Genomic DNA, 21,664 nt, shown 5'->3' with positions numbered 1-21,664 from the left:
GACTTGAACTTGTCTCTTATGCATTCCAGACCCAAACCAACAGCTGCTTCTTGATCTTGTCTCCATCGGTACGTGGCCCAGTGCCAAAATGCAGGTAGGGCTGGAGATTGTTGGTTGGGTGCTCAGGGTGAGAGCAGGGATCGTGGGCAGTGTGAGGAAAGGGATCCTTGCGATGGAGATTGCGTTATTGGTGGGGTTCCTTGTGATGGTATTCAAGGTGAGAGTGGGGACAGGGACCATGCAATGGGTGTTCAGGGTGAATGTGGGGGTCTGTGGGATGGTGAGGATCTGGATCCGCGTGATGGTGGTCAAGGTCAGGGTGGATTTCCTTGTGATGGTGGGGTTTGTGTAATGTGTGTACGGGGTGAGGGTGGGGGTCAGGATCTGGGTCCACATGATGGTGGTCAAGGTGGAGGGCCATGTGACGGGTGCTCAAGATTGGGGTGGGGTCTGAGGGATGGTGCTCATGATGAGACTGGAGGTCCAAGCGATGGTGTTCAGCACGGGGGTTCTTGTGATGGTGTGCATGGTGAAAAAGATCAACAAGGAGGAGGAGAGAGCTGTTGATAGACAAGGTTGACATGTCTATCAAGGTTGAAAACGGTGGATATGCAATGGAAGGCATTTAAAGACTGCATGGATGAACTACAAAAATTGTTCATCCCAGTTTGGCAAAAGAATAAATCAGGGAAGGTAGTGCATCCATGGATAACAAGGGAAATCAGGGATAGTATCAAAGCAAAGGATGATGCGTACAAACTAGCCAGAAAAAGCAGCATACCGGAGGACTGGGAGAAATTCAGAGACCAGCAGAGGAGGACGAAGGGCTTAATTAGAAAAGGAAAAATGGATTATGAAAGAAAACTGGCAGTGAACATAAAATCTGACTGCAAAAGTTTTTATAGATATGTGAAAAGAAAGAGATTAGTTAAAACAAATGTAGGTCCCTTGCAGTCAGAAACAGGTGAGTTGATCATGGGGAACCCGGATATGGCGGACCAATTGAATAACTACTTTGGTTCCGTCTTCACTAAGGAAGACATAAATGATCTGCCGGAAATAGCAGGGGCCCGCGGGTCAAAGGAGGTGGAGGAATTGAGTGAAATCCAGGTTAGTCGGGAAGTGGTGTTGGGTAAATTGAATGGATTAAAGGCCGATAAATCCCCAGGGCCAGATAGGCTGCATCCCAGAGTACTTAAGGAAGTAGCTCCAGAAATAGTGGATGCATTAGTAATAATCTTTCAAAACTCCTTAGATTCTGGAGTAGTTCCAGAGGATTGGCGGGTAGCAAACGTAACCCCACTTTTTAAGAAGGGAGGGAGAGAGAAAACGGGGAATTACAGACCAGTTAGCCTAACATCGGTAGTGGGGAAACTGCTAGAGTCAGTTATTAAAGATGGGATAGCAGCACATTTAGAAAGTGGTGAAATCATTGGACAAAGTCAGCATGGATTTACGAAAGGTAAATCATGTCTGACGAATCTTATAGAATTTTTCGAGGATGTAACTAGTAGCGTGGATAGGGGAGAACCAGTGGATGTGGTGTATCTGGACTTCCAGAAGGCTTTCGACAAGGTCCCACATAAGAGATTAGTATACAAACTTAAAGCACATGGCATTGGGGGTTCAGTATTGATGTGGATAGAGAACTGGCTGGCAAACAGGAAGCAAAGAGTAGGAGTAAACGGGTCCTTTTCACAATGGCAGGCAGTGACTAGTGGGGTACCGCAAGGCTCAGTACTGGGACCCCAGCTATTTACAATATATATTAATGATCTGGATGAGGGAATTGAAGGCAATATCTCCAAGTTTGCGGATGACACTAAGCTGGGGGGCAGTGTTAGGTGTGAGGAGGATGCTAGGAGACTGCAAAGTGACTTGGATAGGCTGGGTGAGTGGGCAAATGTTTGGCAGATGCAGTTTAATGTGGATAAATGTGAGGTTATCCATTTTGGTGGCAAAAACGGGAAAGCAGATTATTATCTAAACGGTGGCCGATTGGGAAAGGGGGAGATGCAGCGAGACCTGGGTGTCATGGTACACCAGTCATTGAAGGTAGGCATGCAGGTGCAGCAGGCAGTAAAGAAAGCGAATGGCATGTTGGCTTTCATAGCAAGAGGATTTGAGTATAGGAGCAGGGAGGTTCTACTGCAGTTGTATAGGGTCTTGGTGAGACCACACCTGGAGTATTGCGTGCAGTTTTGGTCTCCAAATCTGAGGAAGGACATTATTGCCATAGAGGGAGTGCAGAGAAGGTTCACCAGACTGATTCCTGGGATGTCAGGACTGTCTTATGAAGAAAGACTGGATAGACTTGGTTTATACTCTCTAGAGTTTAGGAGATTGAGAGGGGATCTTATAGAAACTTACAAAATTCTTAAGGGGTTGGACAGGCTAGATGCAGGAAGATTGTTTCCGATGTTGGGGAAGTCCAGGACAAGGGGTCACAGCTTAAGGATAAGGGGGAAATCCTTTAAAACCGAGATGAGGAGAACTTTTTTCACACAGAGAGTGGTGAATCTCTGGAACTCTCTGCCACAGAGGGTAGTTGTGGCCAGTTCATTGGCTATATTTAAGAGGGAGTTAGATGTGGCCCTTGTGGCCAAGGGGATCAGAGGGTATGGAGAAAAGGCAGGTACGGGATACTGAGTTGGATGATCAGCCATGATCATATTGAATGGCGGTGCAGGCTCGAAGGGCCGAATGGCCTACTCCTGCACCTAATTTCTATGTTTCTATGTTTCTATGTCACAGCCATCAGTGTGTAGCAATGTTACAAAATTTTGAGATTTTAAAAATCAAGTCTGCAATTTATCCCATCAGATAAAGCATAACAATAAGTTTAATTTGACACCGAATTCACTTTCATATCTCAAGTATTAAAAAAGTTATGGCCATTTACATACTCGGAAATTAGCATCTTGTTCCCTATTGATTTTCAATGGACATTACAAAAAAGCTGTGATCTTGGATAGTCAAAAGCCCATTTCTTAAGGAAAGATTAACATTTTTAAATAGCCTAAGTGTCCAAAGATTATTCACAAATAATTCACAATATAACATGATTTTTATATCTAATTTACATTAATTTATAGGCCAAATAGAAAGAATTTAGTGTTCAATTGCTGTAAATAAATGCCCATTTAAATCGGCTTTCTAGTGGGTTCATGTGAACGCGCTGGTTTAGAACGTTGACATCGCGCTGGATTAGTGCCCTCAAATGCCGAGAAAAATACTGCGGGATATAAAAAGCCCAAAATGAACTACTCGCTATAGATAACTTGATATATAGGGTTATATATATGCCCCATTTAATGTAAAAATAAGGTACATACCTTTAATTGTTTGCTTTATAAAACCCTGGGGCTGCGAGAGGTTGCGGAATGAGACAGTAATTTTAAAACTATTATATCTATATTATCGAGGCCTATAAAACTAATAATACCTTTTGCGACCGGGTCTTGCAGCAATTTTTCGTTAATGATTTACTAGGCTGAACATCTGCGATTAGTACAGCCTAGTAAAAATCGCGTTTTAAACCCGCCCCCTCCAAACAGCGCCAAAATCGCGGACCTGGCTGTGGGCAGATTCCCAATGACGATTCAGGTAGGTTTTGTAACATACCTACAGTGTGAGCCAAGCAGGGGCAGCAGGCAGAGGGAAGGGGGTCGACTATAAACCAGTGTGAAGTTACCAAATCACACCGATGCCAATGTTTCTCAGCACATACTGCAGAACCGCTTTGGATCTGAACCACCACCCGGCTTCTCTAAGTTTACATTAGCAAGTTGCATTCATATAGTTACACCCTCATTGCACACTTAGCAGAAAGACAAATGGAAACAGCATGCAGGGCAAGGCTCGGTGCCGGACTCGTGCAGCATTTCTACCAACTAACATCATTGACCACAGGGAGGGTGGATTCATGCCAGCTGGGCTGTGGCCTCTCTCAGGGAGAACAGGACGGCTTTTGGAGAATTCTCAAACAAAGCTGCTCGATTCTGTTGCAAACTCTTCTTCACCCAATGTCCGTACACTTTGAAAGCACAGCCATCGATAATTTTATGAACTCCATTAAAAGCGTAGGGATCGCGGATGAGCACTTGTTTGCTGGGAGGCTTCGCACGTCGGTACTTGTAATGAATGCGAACGGAGGTCAGAACAGTCCAGATGATGGTCTAGAAAATAGTGTAGAGTCTGACAGTGAAACCTCTCCACACTCCATTCATCCTACACACTCCCTCCATCCTTCCACATTCAAACCTCCTGCGAACTCCCTCTCTCCCTCCATACTTCACACTTAATCCCTCTACATTCTACATCTTTCCATCCCTCCACACACTTTTCTGTCAGACTGTGGCCAGGAGTGAAGGGGTTTAATGAATATATGGAACAGGACACCTTGTTGCAACCAAGTGCTGTCTTGCTGCAGAGCATACGTGTTGCGGCTTCACCAGGTTGGCACCTCATCCTTTTTAGAATTGTCTGGCACAGCTCCTGGCATCAACAGTAATGGTGCAGTGAGGGGCTTTAAAGGAACATCAATAATAACATTGTCCAAGAAGAGTGAAGTGCCATGCCTGCCCCACAGACTACCAACCAGTGGCACTAAAGAAGTGTTTTGGGAGATGTGTTATGACGCATATCAATCCCGGCCTGGATCCCCTACAGTTCACATAGTGTTACAACAGGGGATGTGATCTCACTGGCTCTCCACTGCACTGGCTCACTTGAACAAAAAAACACGTGGTAGTAGAGGATTCGGTGATGGAAAAGGAATGGTTGACATTTCGGGGCGAGACCTTTCATAAGACAAGAGGTGTAGGTACATAGTTCCATGAAGGTGGCAACACAAACTGAGAGGGTGGTGAATGGGTTGCTGGGCACATTTTCATCTCTCAGGCATTGAGTGTAGGTGTTAGGACATTGTTAACGCCACATGGGTACAGTCTTGGTGCCCTGTTATTGAAAGGATGTCATTAAATTGTAAAGGATGCAAAAACAATTTATGAGATTGTCACTGGGTCTGGGGAGTTTGAGTTATATATAGACTGGATTGGCTGTTTTGTTTATCCTGGAACATAGGTGGGAGGGAGTTGATCTTGTCACAGTTTAAAACATCTTGAGGGGCATAAATGAGGTAATAGCCAAGCCTTTTCCCCAGGGTAGTGCATTGTTTTAAGTTGAATGGGGAAGAATTTAAAAGGGACCTAAGGGCAACTCTTCACAGAGGGTGGTGCATAATTGGAACCAGCTGTCAAAGGAAATGGTAGAGACGGATACAATATGATATTTAAAAGACACTTAGTCAGGTACATAGATAGGAATTATTTGGAAGGATATGGATTAGGCGCAGGCAAGTGGAACAAGCTCACTGAAGTAACTTAGTTGGCATGACGAAATTGGGCCAAATGACCTGTTTTTGTGCTGAATAGGTATGACTCGGTCTATGCATGCATAATGGTATCCCCTCTGCTCCCACCTCAACGTGTTCGAGTCCACCACGACATAGAGCTTTCCTTCCATCTCCTCTGCCTCCGTGCCTTTTTCTATGACAGGGTGTCCCCATCACCCAGTGATGACTCCTTCTCCCATCTTCACCAGTCCCCCTCCTCATGGATTTATCCGGACGGCCTTCTACCCTCCAGAGTCCTTTTTATTTCTAACTGCCGGCATGACATCAACCGGCTCACTCCCCTTACCCGCACTAATCATCACTAGTTTCCCTCTTCCCAAACTCTCAGTCTGAAGAAGGGTCTCGACCTGAAACATCACCCATTCTTTCTCTTCAGGGAAGCTGCCTGTCCCGCTGAATTGCCGGAGCAATTCTGGAGCAGTTCTGTCCTACACATTTAATTATGATTAAGGAAAAGGTTTTTTTTTCAAGACAGGTTGATAGACACTTGATAAGGAAGGAATGGTTTACCATCGGCAGACATTAATGTGAACTCGAGGTTACAATCAAATCAGTGGTCCGTTTAGTTGATGATGAAACAGCTCCATCAGCGGTGTGCCACTCTCTTCCCCTTGTTCTTGTGTTTGGCTCTGAGGGAACAGAAGTGACCATAATCTCACCCATAGGAAGAGTAGCTCAAAGGGCTGAATTGTGGACTCCTGTCCTTTTGTGTGGGAGCATTAGTTGGGGAAAGCTCATTGTTAAGATAATAAAGGGCCTGTCCCACCAGCATGCGACTACATGCGGCGAGCACGACTGAACGTGGTGGCTTGAGGCGTACGGCCTCGCGGGGCCGGTCCCACTTCCAACCGCGGAGGCGTCTGAAGTTGTGCGGGGCTGGTCCTGACATCATACTCACCAATGAGCTGGGCAGGAGGCGGGCTGATTGAATTTGGACGTCGAACGGCCTCGGGCGTTTACGTCATCACGCAACGGCACGCCGGGTGGTGACGTAATCGCGCAACGTCACGCGATAGTACGCCGTCAAGACGCCGCGTACGGCCTCAATGTGGCTGCGGTACCAAAGGTACACAAAAATGCTGGAGAAACTCAGCGGGTGAAGCAGCATCTATGGAGCGAAGGAAATAGGCAACGTTTAAGGCCGAAACCCTTCTTCAGACTGTTTGGACCAAAGAACTTTGGTTTGGACGGTCAGTTTTTCGGAGCCCCGCGCGATGTCCGGACCAGTCCCGCACAACTCCATACGGCTCCGGTGATCGAAGTGGGACCGGCCCGCGAGTCCGTACGGCTCAAGCGACCACGTTAGGTCGCGCTCGCCGCATGCTAGTGGGACAGGCCCTTAAAGGTCTCTTATTGGTGTTATAAATATCTAAGATATAATTTTCAACTTTTCCAGGTGCGTTTGGCTGACAAGGAATGTTACAATTGCAGTGCCTATCCTGCAATCTCTATTTTTGATCTTTACTGTGAGCAGCTACGCTCTGTGTTTGTGTATGAATCCAGGAATTATTGCCAGAGGTAAATGTTAGTAAGTGATCCATTACAAAGTCTGTCGTGAACCATTAGTCTTTTATTAAAATCACAAAGAGAGAACGTTACACACAACAGTGCTCATCACATCAGCTCAAGTACTAACTGCCGTGGCATAACGACAGGCTGACAAAAGTACAGTACTCATGATGCCCAAAACCTGGACTGGGTTATATGGTGGAATGTGTGACATGCATATTATGTGTAGTGGAGATTATATGGGCATAGATTAATATGGTTAACCTGCATCCTTCCTCTTAAAGAACCAATGCATAATTTAAAAAACATTTGGCGGAATATATTGTAAAACAGCAATATCGGGTGAGTGCACTTATACATCGTGCTAGCATGTAAAATAAAGCAAGTCGTACACAGTTCAGAGATAGACAGTGAATTTTCCAATTTGGCTTGCAAACACATCCTGCATGCGTATGGTAGTACCCGTCTTCTTCCTTGAGTGGAGATTGAACAGGAGAAGGTACCGGGGTTGTCGGCATTGTGGGCGAAAGCGGGGACTGTAGTGGCAGTGACTGGAGCGGTGAGGCAATCGGACACGAGTCAGGCAGCGGCCGTGGAACCATGGGAGATATCCCGTTAAACCGTGAAGGAGGCACTGGCTCGTTAACCAGACGGAGGTGCTGCCGGGTGCATCTGTAGATGCCGTTGTCAACACTGACCAGGTAGGAGAGTGGCTCCTCAGTGGACCCCAGAACAACACCCAGGCGGTCATAGCCTTTGGGCGACTGCAAATGGAAGACTTGCTCTTTGGTAAGTGGCGGTAGTGGTACGCTGGTCTTGTCCTAATATTTCTTCTGAGCATCTCGGCCATGGAGCTTGGATTGAAATGCTGCTGGAGCACGAACTTGTAGCTGTAGCATCTGCTTGGCCATAGGTAGAGTACTGCGTGTCTGCCTTGACATGAGACGCTGGGCAGGGGATCCCAGAATCGGATCACAGGAGATGATCCGCAGGTTAAGCAAGTCGCGATAGACATCGGAGCCGGCCCTGTGTGATCAGTCCATTAACTCTTTGCCATTTCTTACTGCGCGTTCAGCCAGGCCGTTGGACTGCGTGTATTCGGGGCTGCAGGTTATGTGGCAAAAATTCCAGTGTTTAGCGAAACCCCTGAAGAGTTGACTGGAGAAATGACAGCCATTGTCAGAGAGCAGTGGGACCAGTGCCCTTTGGCCAGCGAAGTGGCGCGCAAGTTTCTGGATGGCCATGGCGGGGTAGGACTGCTGAGCAAATCAATCTCATACCACCCCGAGTATGAATCAACTAGGGACAAGGTACTGTTTGCTATGCCACTCGAAATTGTCAGTCGCAACTGTGTACCAGGGTATGTCCGTTGTGGGGTGTGAGAAGAGCGGTTGTTTGGGCTGGTGCGGAGCTAAGCTGTTGCAAACCGCGCAGGCTTCGACTTAATCACGCACCCCAGGCCAGAAGAACATACTTTCTGCTCACTGGATAGTTGCTTCCACCCCGGGATGGCCCCGTGGACATCCTCGAAATATGTGATGCGCAGAGATGCCGGAATAACTGCCTTGAGTCCCTTCACCACAATGCCGTCCTGGAAAACTAGTTAGTCGCGAACCGTGTAGAATGGGCAAATTGGAGGCAGCTGGAAGTGTTTGTCTGACCAACCATGAAGGATGACAGTGGAGAGCGACTGTTGCGATTTGGCTTCAGCCGTTTGTGCTGCAAGGTGATGAAAACACGCGGATGGAAGGTAAGACACCATCATAACCACATAACCATCGTCCTGACAGGTACTTCTCGCAGCTGCCTCGCGGTGACTGTGACAGGATGACGGCTAAGTACACGTCCTTTATGTGTTTGTAAATCAGTTTTATGTCATACCTTTGTAGTTCCATCATCAAACGTTCTAAGCGTGCAGAGGCCACATGCATTGGTTTGTTCACGATGCTGACCAAGGGCTGGTGGTCAGTTTCAATTGTGACCGGGTTCCCAAAGATAAAGTTCTTGAATTTCTGGCAGGCAAAAGGTATGGCGAACATTTCCTTTTTGATCTGATCGTAGCGCCGTTCTGTGTCAGACATTGTGTGGGAGGCATAGGCGACAGGTCGGGCGGGACCCTTACCTTCATTTTGTAGGCAGACAGCACACAGCCCGTACTGGGTGGCATCGCAAGTTAGGGTGCGGGTTGCTCAACATCGAAGTATGTGTCTAAGGACATTTATTATCACATACACCAATTGGTATAGTGAAATTTGACTTGCCATTTGCAGCACACCAGTAAAAATAAGACACAACATTAAAGAATTTAACAATAGGGAGGTTGCACGCAGTCGAGGTCATGACCCGTGACACGTACTGTTGCCATGCAACGCCAACTGGAGTACACACGGTGCACTGCAGGTAAGCATTTACTACGGCTGCCTGTACAACGGGCCCTTCTTCTAGCCCAGCAACCGGACTGGTTGCACACCCGCGGACCCCAGGCCATCTATTCCCGCGGCCAGGGGTGGGAGGCGAACGAGGGGTCGGTGTGTCAGTGCAGCGCGGTCAATGACTCTGGGTGGGCGGAGGGAGCAGACCGCCCCCAACTCTGCTGTAGCTGACGTTGCCCCGCTCCGACCTCGGCCCCGGTCCCGCTCCATCCTGGCCCCGCTTGGCCCCATGTGTGGGCGCTGCCGACCTACAGCCCCGTGACAGTGCGGCCCACAGAGGGAGACGGGGAGGAGGGCAGCTGTGGCCGGACAGCGCTGACCCCGGGTGGGAGAGTGGGGGCTGTCCCGAGGGGTGCTCCTTCGGCCGCTTACACCTTGGTGCTCGGGTTCAGAGCAAACCTTCCCACTTTCAATGACAGCACCCACAAATATTTATAGCACAAAAAATGACAATTTTGGCGTTTTTTAACAGGTAATAAGGTACGCGTTCCGTGTGTTAAGTGTGTGCCAGATGCTGCCATGTCCTCCACATGGATTGAGCTCCTTGTGCGTCACGCACTTTGACCCGATGACCTTACATGCAACCTCCCTATAAACATAAAAACATGCCCCCACATTGGTTCCCACTGTGAGGGAAGGCACAAAGTCCAGTCCTAACCCCTGCTCACCCATGGTCAGGCCTATTTGAGGCCTTCGCAGTTGCCATTACGGCAGCCTATGCTTCAGGCCCTCTCGTCGGATGATGGAACTCCGGCGTGGGCAGAACCCTCTCAGCGGCTTGGAGTGTCTGGAATGGCCGCTTCCTCCCCGGAGAATGCGGCTCCCGAAGGCCACAGGCCGCACTGGTTGGAGCTCGGCGAGAGATCCCAGGCTCCGCAGTGTTTAAAGTTCAGCGCAGCCCCGCAGCTGGACGCTCCACTGAACGCAGCTCCGCAATGTTGTAATCGGCGGTCTCAGCACTCCTCAGCCCACCGCACGGCGACCCAGGTAAGGCATCGCCCGCTCTGTGATGGCGCTTCAGCGCTGTGCCACCACTGAAGTCCCAGCAGGAAACGCCGCTCCAGGCCCGTGGTAGGCCGTGAGGAAGGGGCGAAGATGCGGCTCAGAGAAAAGTCGCATCTCCGACCAGGTAGGGACTGAGAAAAAAAAAGTTTCCCCCTTCCCTGCCCCCTCACCCCCCACATATAAAAGATTAGACCTCCAAAACAAACACTGTTAACTCACTAAAAATAAAGTAAAGGGTGTAAGGAATAACAGCTGCTGGCAGGGCAGCTACATTCGACGGCGCCCCTTTCACTGAGAGTGGGAGTGCAAGACATTTGTTGTTTGAGTGAAACAGGAAACAGTGTCCCTAAACACTAAATCGCTTTTAAAAGACTCCCACTCGTCAGGTATTGTTTTACCCGCTGACATTTGCTCCCAATCTACTTTTGCTGAGGGCTCACTTGCACTATTGAAATCAGCATTCTCCATTTTAGCTTAACCTGAAGATAAACTTTATCCTTTTCCATAACTGCTTTGAAGCATACATGGGATCATGTTTTAAAAATGCCCGTAAATGACATTTTCACCTCCTACCCTGTATAGGTAGTTTGTGAAATGTCACCACAAGTTAATGGACCTCCATCTTCACAGTTCAATTCCCTTTTGTTTCAGATTCTGTCGACGTCAGTGGGGTTCTGGATGCACCAGAGGTGATGATCAATGGCACCATATTTACCAGCAAGTGGTGCCATATCTGTAAGATCTACCGTCCCTCAAGATGTCGACACTGCTACAGCTGCGATGTGTGTATAGAGGTAAAATCTAGAACAAATTTGATCCATTGTTCTTTGAGGAATTCTCCTTGATTGATTGTTCGGAGTTATGAAAGGTCACTGCAGTTCAGAGTGCCTGCTCGGAGAGCAGTGGGTAAAGTATATACAGTGTCCGTGGGCAATATTTTGGGCATCTGTTTTTCTGTAACAAGGCTGCCACAAAGAGTTATAGACAAATGTCCTCAAGCAATACTTGGCCTGAAAAAGTGACCGAAGATAACACCATGATCGTTTCTCTCAGTTCGGAACAGGGCCTTGTTAAGTAAATGTTTCCACTTGCCCATTATGGGATCCCTGGACCATGTCAGCCAGTTTGAGGGTAGCTATAGATGAGCAATACATGCTAGCCATGCCAACGATGCTGAGTTGTTGTGAATGAATTAGTGGGAGATAGCACAATCCAGAATCACACAGTTGTGTTCTGTTCGGCAGAGTCATACAGCATGCACACAGGCCTTTTGATCCAATTTGCCCACCAAGGTGCCCCATCTACCCTAATCCCAACTGCCCACATGTGACCCATGTCCCTCTAAACCTTTTCTATCCATATGCCTGTCCAAATGTGGTTGTAGTATTTGCTTCAAGTACCGCCTTTGGCACCTGTTCCATATACCCACCACTCTATGTGTAAATAAAAAGCCCCTCACATTCCTATTAAATCTTTTCCAAAATTTCCCAAATTCATTCGAATTACGTTTAGGTCATGAGCAGGGAGATTTTTTGTGGTGCATTGTGCTGGTTGAGCTGTTGGATGATCAAAGTGTAGCTGATCTGACTATAAAAATGGGAAAAAGGCAGAGAATTAAAATAATTTTAAAGATAGATTATTTTTAACACAACTATCAGAAAACAATTGAAATGGTTTATATAATGTACAAAAAATTGCTGAGTACTGAAATTGTCAATTCTGTGTTGTCAACAGGATCTTGACCATCACTGTTTCTTTCTTAAAAAGTGCATTGGGAAAAGAAATCATCGTTTTTTCTACACTTTACTCTTTTCCTTAACTGTCTATTTTCTTCTCATGTTTTCCTTCTGCACTATCTTTCTAGTGAAAAATCCCAATGCACTATTTCTATCCAAGATCACAACGTATCCTTTTACTGGCATTTGAAAGAAAGTTATGTTGTCAGTAGTTATTAGCACAGTATATCCCACATTGCAAAGTGCTTAATAAATTAGACTCCAGCATTCCAGATAATTAAGCAGTACAGAAGTAGCCTATTGAGCCTAACGTATCAGTGATGGATCCTGCATCATTTCACCCCATAAACACCCAGATTAAAGACAGCCCTCACATGTTAGGTTACAATGCTGGCACCATACAGGGCAACCGCGCCAACAGCCTGTCTCGTCTTTTTTTTCTTTTGCTATTTTGGTCTGTGTTTACTTGTGTGTTTTTAGTGACCCTTTAGTATTCATATTATGTGGGAGTGGGGAAATCTTTTTTATCTCTTTCCTCGACGCCGTGAGCGTGCGTCGACCAAAGCTCGAGGGCCTCGGGAAACCGAAGCCGCGCGATCGGGCAAAAGTGTCTTCAGTCGACAGGTATCTTGATCAACGGGGGGGGGAGGATGAGGGAGGGGTGGGAGGTGACATCAATCGCAGTGCGAGCAGACGGCAGGCCAACCCATTGTCACGTCATCAGCGGAAATAAACAAGCGTTTTTAATGCAAAGTTGGATCGGTTTTGTGAACATTTGAATTAATAACTCGAAATAAAGCACAACATTTTCAGGTAAAAATCCAGGGGGTAAATCTCTAGCAGAATTTCTTGGCTGAAGATTCATTAAACAATTTACTTGTCTCTTTTGATGTTGATTGCAAGAAATGATATTTTCCTTAATAATGTTTTGCAGTTTTATTCTTGCTACAATTTTGCTTCTTGCTTCTGTACCGTTATTTTTCTTTTTCGCTTTCCACACTTACCTCATCGCAGCTGGAATGACCACGTATGAGCAGGTAAAAGTAAAGATAACAGTTGTAATTTAATTTTCACTTCATTCAAACACAGAAACAGGGATTTAACCTAGTCTGTGTTTAGGGTTCACAAGAGCCTCTCCCCACCCTTATTTATTCATCCCATGACTCGCGTATTTCTCTGGCTTCCCTTGAAGCTATTCGTGTCATTTGCCTTAATTATTGTTCAAAATACCACCTGCTGTTATGGCAAAGGAGTTTTCTGAATCACCTTTTGGATTTAGTGGTGTGGTGATTCCTTGTCTTGCTACCTGCCATAAAGCACAGGTTCGCCATTTTAAATCAGTTGAGTTGTTGAAGTCATTAACTGCAATGTTACGATGTTCAATTTGGATCTGGGCTGTTTCAATAAATTACCATGTGAGCCTGGGGGATGGGCTGTGGGTGCAGAGTGGGGAAGAAAAGTCCCTACTCCTGCTGGTCCACAGGGAGTGGAGTCATCACTTGGTGTAAAATCAAAATACTGCAGTGCTGGAACTCTGAAATAACAACTGGAAACACCCACTGAATGTATTTATTTTATACTTTGCTGATAATACCTGATTTTCAATCAGAGAGTTGTGCATCTGTGGTTTTCATCCAGAGAGTTGTGAATCTGTGGAATTCTCTGCATCAGGCCAATTCTCTGGATGCTTTCAAAAGAGAGTTAGATAAAGCTGTTAAAGAAAGCGGAGTCAAGGGGTATGGGGAGAAGGCTGGAACTGGGTACGGATTGTGTGGTTGATCAGCCATGATCACAGTGGATGGTGGCGCTGGCGTGTAGGGGCAAATGGCCGACTCCTGCACCTATTCTCTATTGTCCATTGACTGATCAATATGATTTTCTTGCTGACAGATTTTGAGGACATATCAAAGCGACAAGAATCCTTTTCACAAAGGATGTTGGAGAAACTTTACTGCCCTGTTGTTCGGTAACCAGCTATCGAGGTAAGATCGCCTTGTAAAAAGAATTTGAGACAACGTAATCTATTGGCCAATCTATTATTTAAATACAGTATGATATTAAAACACTATGAGATAAACCATTTCACCAGTGATGGAAATATACACAATCTATAATATACATAGGGCAATACAATATAATATAGCAATCCCCGTTTCCTTAAATAATCCTGATAAATTTAGATTGAAGCTTTGCAGACTGATAACACTTCTTTTACTTTCCAGTTCCAATGAAGGGTCTTTGACCTAAAATCTCAACTCTATTTCTCTTCCTACAGATGTAGCCTGATCGGCTGAGTATTTCCAGCATTTTCTGGTTTTATTGTGGTATTTAAATGAACCTCCTTGAGGGAGGATTTCTACTGCCTGGCATCAGGCCGCAGCAAATTCACATCCTGAAGTGGCCCAGCAATGTACACTGCTGTGTGAGGATCTTTACCAGATGAACTGCAATGGTTCAAGATGATAGTCCTCCTGCGCTTTCTCAAGGGCAATTGAAAATAGGCAATAAATGCAGATCCTATTAGGGACACTCGCACTTGAAAAATATATTGATTTTCTTTAGCCAGAGGGTGGTGAATCTGTGGAATTCATTGCTACAGATTGCTGAGGAAGGCAAGACATTAAGTATTTTTAAAGCAGAGATTTATAGGTTTTTGATTAGTAACGGTTTCAAAGGTTGGGGGAGAAGGCAGAGTGGGGTTGAGAAAGATAAACAGATCAGTTATGATTGAATGATGGAGTTAACTTGATAGGTCGAATGGTCTATTTCTGCTCCTATGTGTTATGGTCTTATAGACTTCTTATGGTTCCAGCTGCATTGTAAGTCTGAACATCAGCATTACTAATTTAGTTCACTTTGTTTTATTTTAGTTGTAAAACAGTGACTGAAGTCACTGAAGTCACTGTGATCCCAGGTCATCTGGTGGAATGTCCATCCGTCAGTTCAAAGTGTGCAGACACCACATCTACGACTTTTATATCCATCCTATCTCGTTCCAATGCTGTTGTTCCACTACCTGTCACTTTTGTTCCTACTTTGCCCAACCGCCCTCAAAGTGCCCCCTTGCCCACTTTCTCTTACCTTAATGAAAACTCTGGTGCTCCATTTCAAACTCTTTCCTCTCAACTGCTCTATTTACCTGTCACCACATTATCTACCCATTCCCCTGACAATACTCACTCCAGCTCCCTCTCCTTATAAATGTCCTGCCTAAATCTTAACTTCCACTGCTCGGATCAACAGAACTGGAACGAATATAACAAACTATTTTCCTTGCTACCTTCTCACTTCCCACTTCTCTCCCCCCCCCCCCCACCCCTGCTTCTATTTGGACTGATGGAGGTGCATTCCAATGCCTGTGACCTGTGCAGCTAAAGGCGTGGTTGCCAATGAAGGAACAACTGCAGTACTGAGACGGTAAATACATTTAAATAATTGCAAGGAGAGAGCTGATTGACCATTCTGATCATTTTCTTCAAGAATTGTCAGCCATTGTTACAGGGATTGTCCTTTGCAGGCTCCAACACAAATGTGACATTTGGGCAAAATGATTCTCCATCAACGTGGATGAAGAAGTTAGCAATTCACAAACGTCTGTGAGGACAGGAAGAGGCATAGAGGTAACATTCTACAAATGTGACTTATTGGTGAGTTGTAGTTGCTACTTGTCCTGTATTGGTATTTGTTTATTATTAGTGTGTACCAAGATAGAGTGAAAAATGTTGTTCACATACTATCCAGATAAATCATACCAAATACGAGTACATCAGGTGGAGCAAAAGGGAAAAAGGGAACAGATTGATTAAAAACACAATCACAACAGCCAAAATTCCAGCAGCCTCCCAGTTTTCTTACTTTTTAATCTCTGGCCTATGACTGATTTAGACTTGTTTATTTCACCATCCCGGGCAATAAGGCCAGTTTCGACACCATTAACTCTCCCCCAGAGTCCCCCACAAACAGTTTCTTGCTTAAAATTGTGTGTGGGCTATCTGTTAAACTTCTACTTTACAGGTTGCTTCTTGATAATAAATTATTTGATCTATCTATCACATCCTGTTGCAGCGGTAGGCGAACTGCAGTGGGTCAAAGCTGATTGGTAGACTGGATGCATTCCAGAGTCAGCCTCCAAAAGCCTGGATGGATGGATGTCTGCTGTACGGTGGTCATTAAGGCATGAGAGCTTGCTTTCTTTGTCATTGGGATGATAGTGGTCTTCCTGAAGCAGGTGAGAATGCAGTAGGGAGAGATGAAAGAAATCCAAGAATACTCCTGCAGTATGGTCCACGCAGTTTCTAAGGATACAGCCAGTTGCTTTCACCCTCAGGAAGGCCAAGCTAACTTCAACAACATTGACCATGGGAAGAGGCATAAATGAGTCTGATTGGATAGATGTCATCACTCATCACCCTGTTGACCTTCTGCTCAAAGGGAGCATAGAAAACATTATGTTCATCAGGTGGGGCCGCAGTATCACCAGTGATGTTGCCTGATGTAACTCTGTGGCTAGTTTCGGTATTCTGACCTTGCCACATTCTGCAGGTATCTGAATTATTATATTGGGACTCAAGTTTGTCCTGGAATTGTCTCTTGACATCCTTGATGACAGCGAAAATTATATTGAGCTTTCTTGTACTGCTCAGGATTGCTTGACTTGTGTGCAGTGGACATGGCCTTGGCCTGTGAATGCATCTCATGGTTCGTCCATGCTTTCCAGTTGGGGAACACTCAGATTGTCTTTGTTGGCACGCACTCCTCTACACACTTGCAGATGAAGTCCGTCATGGTAGTGGTATACTAATTCAAGTTGTCTGCAGAATCCCTGAAGATGGAATAGTCTACTGACTCAAAGCAGTTGCCTAGGATGTCATCTATGTCCACCGACAAGCATTGAACAATTCACTGCACCGGATCCTCCTCTTTTGGTTTTTTTTTTAGGCAGGGAGTGGAAGCACGGCCAGGTGATAAGATTTCATGAAAAGTGGCCGCCGAACAGAGCGGTAAATGTCTTTTATTGATGTGTAGCGATGGTCGAAGATGTTCTGGCCCTGGTGGAAGAGACATGCTAATAGTACTTTGGTAGTACACCCCTGAGGTTGGCTTGATTGAAGTCGCTGGCTACAATGACTAGGACTTCGGGATGTTTTGTCTCACGGCTGTTGATAGCAGGATACTGTCTTTGATCCAGTTGTGGGAGGTGATCCTTAGCCGGAGTTCGTCCATTTTGTTTACCAGTGAGCGCACGTTGGCGAGAAAAAGGCTAGGAATCGCTACCCTGTGTGGGGCTAGCTCTAACCTGGCCTTTAACCCACCTCTGCGTCCCCGGCAGTGCTTTCATGTGCTGTTGTGGCTGTTGATAGCAGGATACTGTCTCAAGGCTATTGATTGGAAATATTGTGACTCCACTTTCCTCCTTCAGATTGGACACCTGCCACAATATCTGGATAGAATTCCTTGTATATTGGAAAAATTATGTTTCTGGTCTGTGGAATGATACTGATACCATCCATCTCACCTACAATGCAGAGTGAACAACCACAACTGAATACAGTGATGGTGTCCTCTCTCCCTTCTCTCTCTCTCCCTCCCTTCTTCCTCTCTCTCTCTGCCCATCTCTCTCTCTCTGCCCATCTCTCTCTCTCTGCCCCTTTCTCTCTCTCTCTCTGCCCCTTTCTCTCTCTCTCTGCCCCCTCTCTCTCTGCACCTCTCTCTCTCTGCTCCCTTCTCTTTCGCTGTCCCTCTCTCTCTGCCCCTATTGACCCTCTGTGCAAATGACGTTTTATTTATTATTGTATATAACTTGGAAATGTTGTCCTTTGGGATAAGCAAGGGTGGGGCTATCATTGTTTGAAATACATTGAATTTTAGATCACTTAGCTGATTGGTTAGCTGATATGCGAAACACTGCAACATTGTATATCTTATGCACAAAATTATGTAAATATTACTAAAGAATGAAGAAAGTAAAAAGTGTTTTCTTTGTTCATGAATTTCAATTTAAAATTATTTGAAATTGCAGGCGTTCATGCAATATATTGCTGATACACAAATGTGTTGTTATGCCTCAAAAAAAGCAAAAGTATGTTATTTGACTTTAGGTATGTATGCACTAATATAGAATGGAAAAATATCTTGACATGTGTTCATGGATATTTTATTCACAATATTAGGATTTCAATTATAGATCTATAGATAGGCAGATGGATAGGTAGATAAAGAGACCAGAGAAATATACACACACACAGACGTACATCTATATCACATATATATATATATTACATAAATTGGTCATCAAAACGAGCCAAGTTTCAATTTGGCAACGCACTGCCTCTTGCTTACCTTCTGCATGGAAAAAATTGCTAACTTCATTCCGTCACGTGAACATTGGGAATCTTCACGATGACCATAATGGAGACATTTCATCTACAATTTAAAAAAAGCCCAAATCAAGCATTTGCCATCTATGTCGCTGAAATCAATAAGGTAATGTTCACATCGGAGAAAATGCTTGGTTTTCACTAATAATGTAGCGCTCGTTTTCTGGGAAACCAAAACGGAAGGTTTTTTTTTAGTGCACCGCAGCGTACATGTGTGTATGATGTGCAATGCGAGTAGCGGTGTCCACTCGGATGGATGCAGTATTCCACTACATGATCAGATGAATGAAGTGGAAATGGTGTTTGCAATTTTATTGTTCCATGTGGTATTCATAAACAAAGAAAGGAATGAGAAATACGTGCACTTACTGTGCCAACCAGGTGACTGGTGGACACCAGGCGACAACCGTTACACAAAATGAATTTATGTATTCTGATGCCACTTTTGGAAACTTGCTATCAATGTGTTATCTTTTCTTATATTTGTTGTTGATACTATGTTAGTCGTGAACCCAATAAAGTGTTTTGTCAACTTTTTTTAAGGGATTTGAAATTTGACCCCTGATGTCACATTTTGGTATGCAGTTTTGCAAAAAGATTAATTCATAATATGTGTGTGTGTGTGTGTGTGTGTGTGTGTGAATTGATATATATATATATATATGAATTAATATTTATATATATATATATGAATCAATATATTTATATGTATACTAGACCAAGTGCAGACCCGTTGGGTCTGATTCCCCAACAGCCTTTGCAGGCAGGGGGGGGGGGGGGGGGAGTAGGGTCTGTGGCATCACACTCAAATTAACCACCCCCCAAACTCACAGGTGGGGGGGGGGGGGGGAGAAGACGGGAGGGAGGGGAGAGGAGGAGGAGGAAACATGACAGATTTGGGAGGGAAAGGGGAGGGGGGTAGGGGGTGAGAGAGGGGGATGGGGAGAGAGATGTGGGGGCGGGTGGGGATGGGGAGGGAGTGGAGGAGGGGGAGAGGGGTGGAGAGAGACGGTAAAGAGTGGGGAGTGAGAGGGAGGAGGAGAGGGGTAGGGGGAAGGGGGCGGGTGGAGAGAGGGAAGGGGGGTGGGGTAGAGAGGGGAAGGGGGTGAGGGAGAGAGGGAGATGGGTGAGGAGGAGAGGGGTGAGAGGAGAGGGAAACATAGAAATTAAGTGCAGTAGGAGGCCATTCGGCCCTTCGAGCCTGCACCACCATTCAATATGATCAAGGATGTTCATCCAACTCAGCATCCTGTACATCTTCCTGCATCTCGCATGTTCCAACCCTTAAGAAATTTTGAAGTTTCTATAAGAATCCCCCTCAATCTTCTAAAAATCTAAGCGAGTTAAAAGCCAAGTCTATCCAGTCTTTTTCTTCATTTGAAAGTCCGACATCCCAGGACTCAGTCTGGTGAACCTTCTCTGTACTTACTCCCTCTATGGTCTGTGTTTCCCCAACCGGCGTTGTTTGGCGGGGGGGCTGTCGTGGAGAGGGGGTACGGAGGAGGAGGGATAACGGGATACAGATTTGGGCAGGGAACGCGCGGAGACACGTGGCGGTAGTATGCACTCGCGGTTGATTTTAGTTATCGGATTTTGATGGGATGATAGATGGTTTGAGTTTGGTTGGGGGAGAGGGAAAAATGGGGAGTCCAAAGAGAGCATTTCACCATAGTGGTGGATCTCTGTAAATGGAGCGGGGAAAGAGTGGGGAGAGGGTGGGGGGCGGGGTAGCGGGAGTGAGGGAAAAGGGACCAGGGTTAGTGGAAGGGTGTGGGGGGAGAGAAGGTAGGGGGTGGGGTACGAGAGGGAAGGGGTGGGGTGAGTCCACATGTATGGAGGTTTGGAGGGTGGTGAGGAGAGGTGAGCGTCACAGAGTGGGACGAGGAAGTGGAACGGGTCGTCTTGTGGGAGGTGGTAGGTAGGGGAACGTGGGTAGTAGCTCGGTAAAGGCGGGAGTGGGTTAGCAGAGGGATGGAGAGGGGTGCGGAGAGGGGGTGGAGTTAAGAGGTGGGAGGTGGTCTAGCAGGAAAAAGAGTGGGAGGGAGGGAGGCGAGATAAGACTGGGCTCTCTTCGTCAGACGGTATGTGAGAGCTGGTGAGGGAGAGGGACAGAGGTGTAGGGGAATTAAGTGTCAGTAGTTAGAGAGGGTGGGGGTGGGTAGAGGAGGGAGGGGGGGGTGGGGAGGCGGATGGGTGGCAGAGGAGAGGTGTTTTGAGGATGAGGGGACACTGAGAACAAGGAAATAAGTGCCAGTAGTAGGCCATTCGGCCTCGAGCCTGCACCATTCTCCATTCAATTGGATCACGGATGAATGAAACCTAGAAAATTACGGTGCAGGAGTAAGGCCATTGTGCCCTTCGAGGCTGCCCACGCCTCAATATGATCATGGGTGATCACCAACAGTATCCGCTACCTGCCCTTCTCTCCATACTCCCCTGACCCCCTTAGCCACACGGGCCACATACTAAACTCACCTCTTAAATGATAGCCAATGAACGTGCCTCACTACCCTCTGTGGCAGAGAGTTCCAGAGATTCACCACTCTCTGTGTGAAAACAAGTTCTTCCTCATCCGGTTTTTAAAGAAAAGGGGGAACAAAATTTTTTTTCTTTCCCTTATCCTCCGAGCTTCCTTAAGAGCTGGACCCCCCGTGTCCCGGGACTTCCATCACACTCCGGGAAACATCTTCCTTGTCATTAGCCGGATCAAAGCTCTCCCCTTTCGTAGCCCCATTAAAGCTTTTTTGTAAGTTTCAATAGATCGCCCCTCGTCAATCTTCTAAATTCTAGAGAGTATAAAACCAATCTATCCAGTCTTTCTTCATATGAAAGTCCTGACATCCCAGGAATCAGTCTGTTGAAACCGTCTCTTCTCTGCACTCCCTCTATATGGCAATAACTGTCCCCTATCTTTCCTTCAGAATTTGGAGACCAAAAAAATGTAACGCAATATCCCGGTGTGGTGTCTCACCAAGAACCTGTACAACGCAGTCTAGAAAGCCTTCCCTGTCATCCATTAGCCCATCTCAAATCGCTTTTTGTTTGCAATGGAAGCTAACGATATCCCCTATTGGGCTTCCTTTACTGGCCTGCTGCACTATGCATGCCTACCGCAATGACGGGTGTTTTCCAATAGACACCCAGGTCTCGCTGCACTAATCTCCCCCCTTTCACTCAATTCTGTGGCGA

At 46.0% G+C, this 21,664-nt stretch overlaps 1 protein-coding gene across 1 annotated transcript in view; it reads left to right on the top strand.

Annotated features, from left to right (window-relative positions):
* Positions 1-21,664, top strand: part of LOC129710649 (palmitoyltransferase ZDHHC5-A-like) — a 64,656-nt gene that overhangs the window by 31,216 nt on the left and 11,776 nt on the right. Inside the window, exons 5-8 of the mRNA XM_055657800.1 lie at positions 13,033-13,135; positions 13,989-14,080; positions 14,969-15,515; positions 15,616-15,745. Coding sequence (XP_055513775.1) covers positions 13,033-13,135; positions 13,989-14,080; positions 14,969-15,299 — 526 coding nt within the window. The 3' untranslated portion in view covers positions 15,300-15,515; positions 15,616-15,745. The remainder of the gene's footprint in view (positions 1-13,032; positions 13,136-13,988; positions 14,081-14,968; positions 15,516-15,615; positions 15,746-21,664) is intronic.

This window comes from Leucoraja erinacea, chromosome 28 (assembly GCF_028641065.1).
Source record: "Leucoraja erinacea ecotype New England chromosome 28, Leri_hhj_1, whole genome shotgun sequence".
In the NCBI taxonomy this organism is placed as follows: domain Eukaryota; kingdom Metazoa; phylum Chordata; class Chondrichthyes; order Rajiformes; family Rajidae; genus Leucoraja; species Leucoraja erinaceus.
The sequence above is the reverse complement of the archived record's forward strand: the minus strand, read 5'-3'. Positions and strand labels throughout refer to the sequence as shown.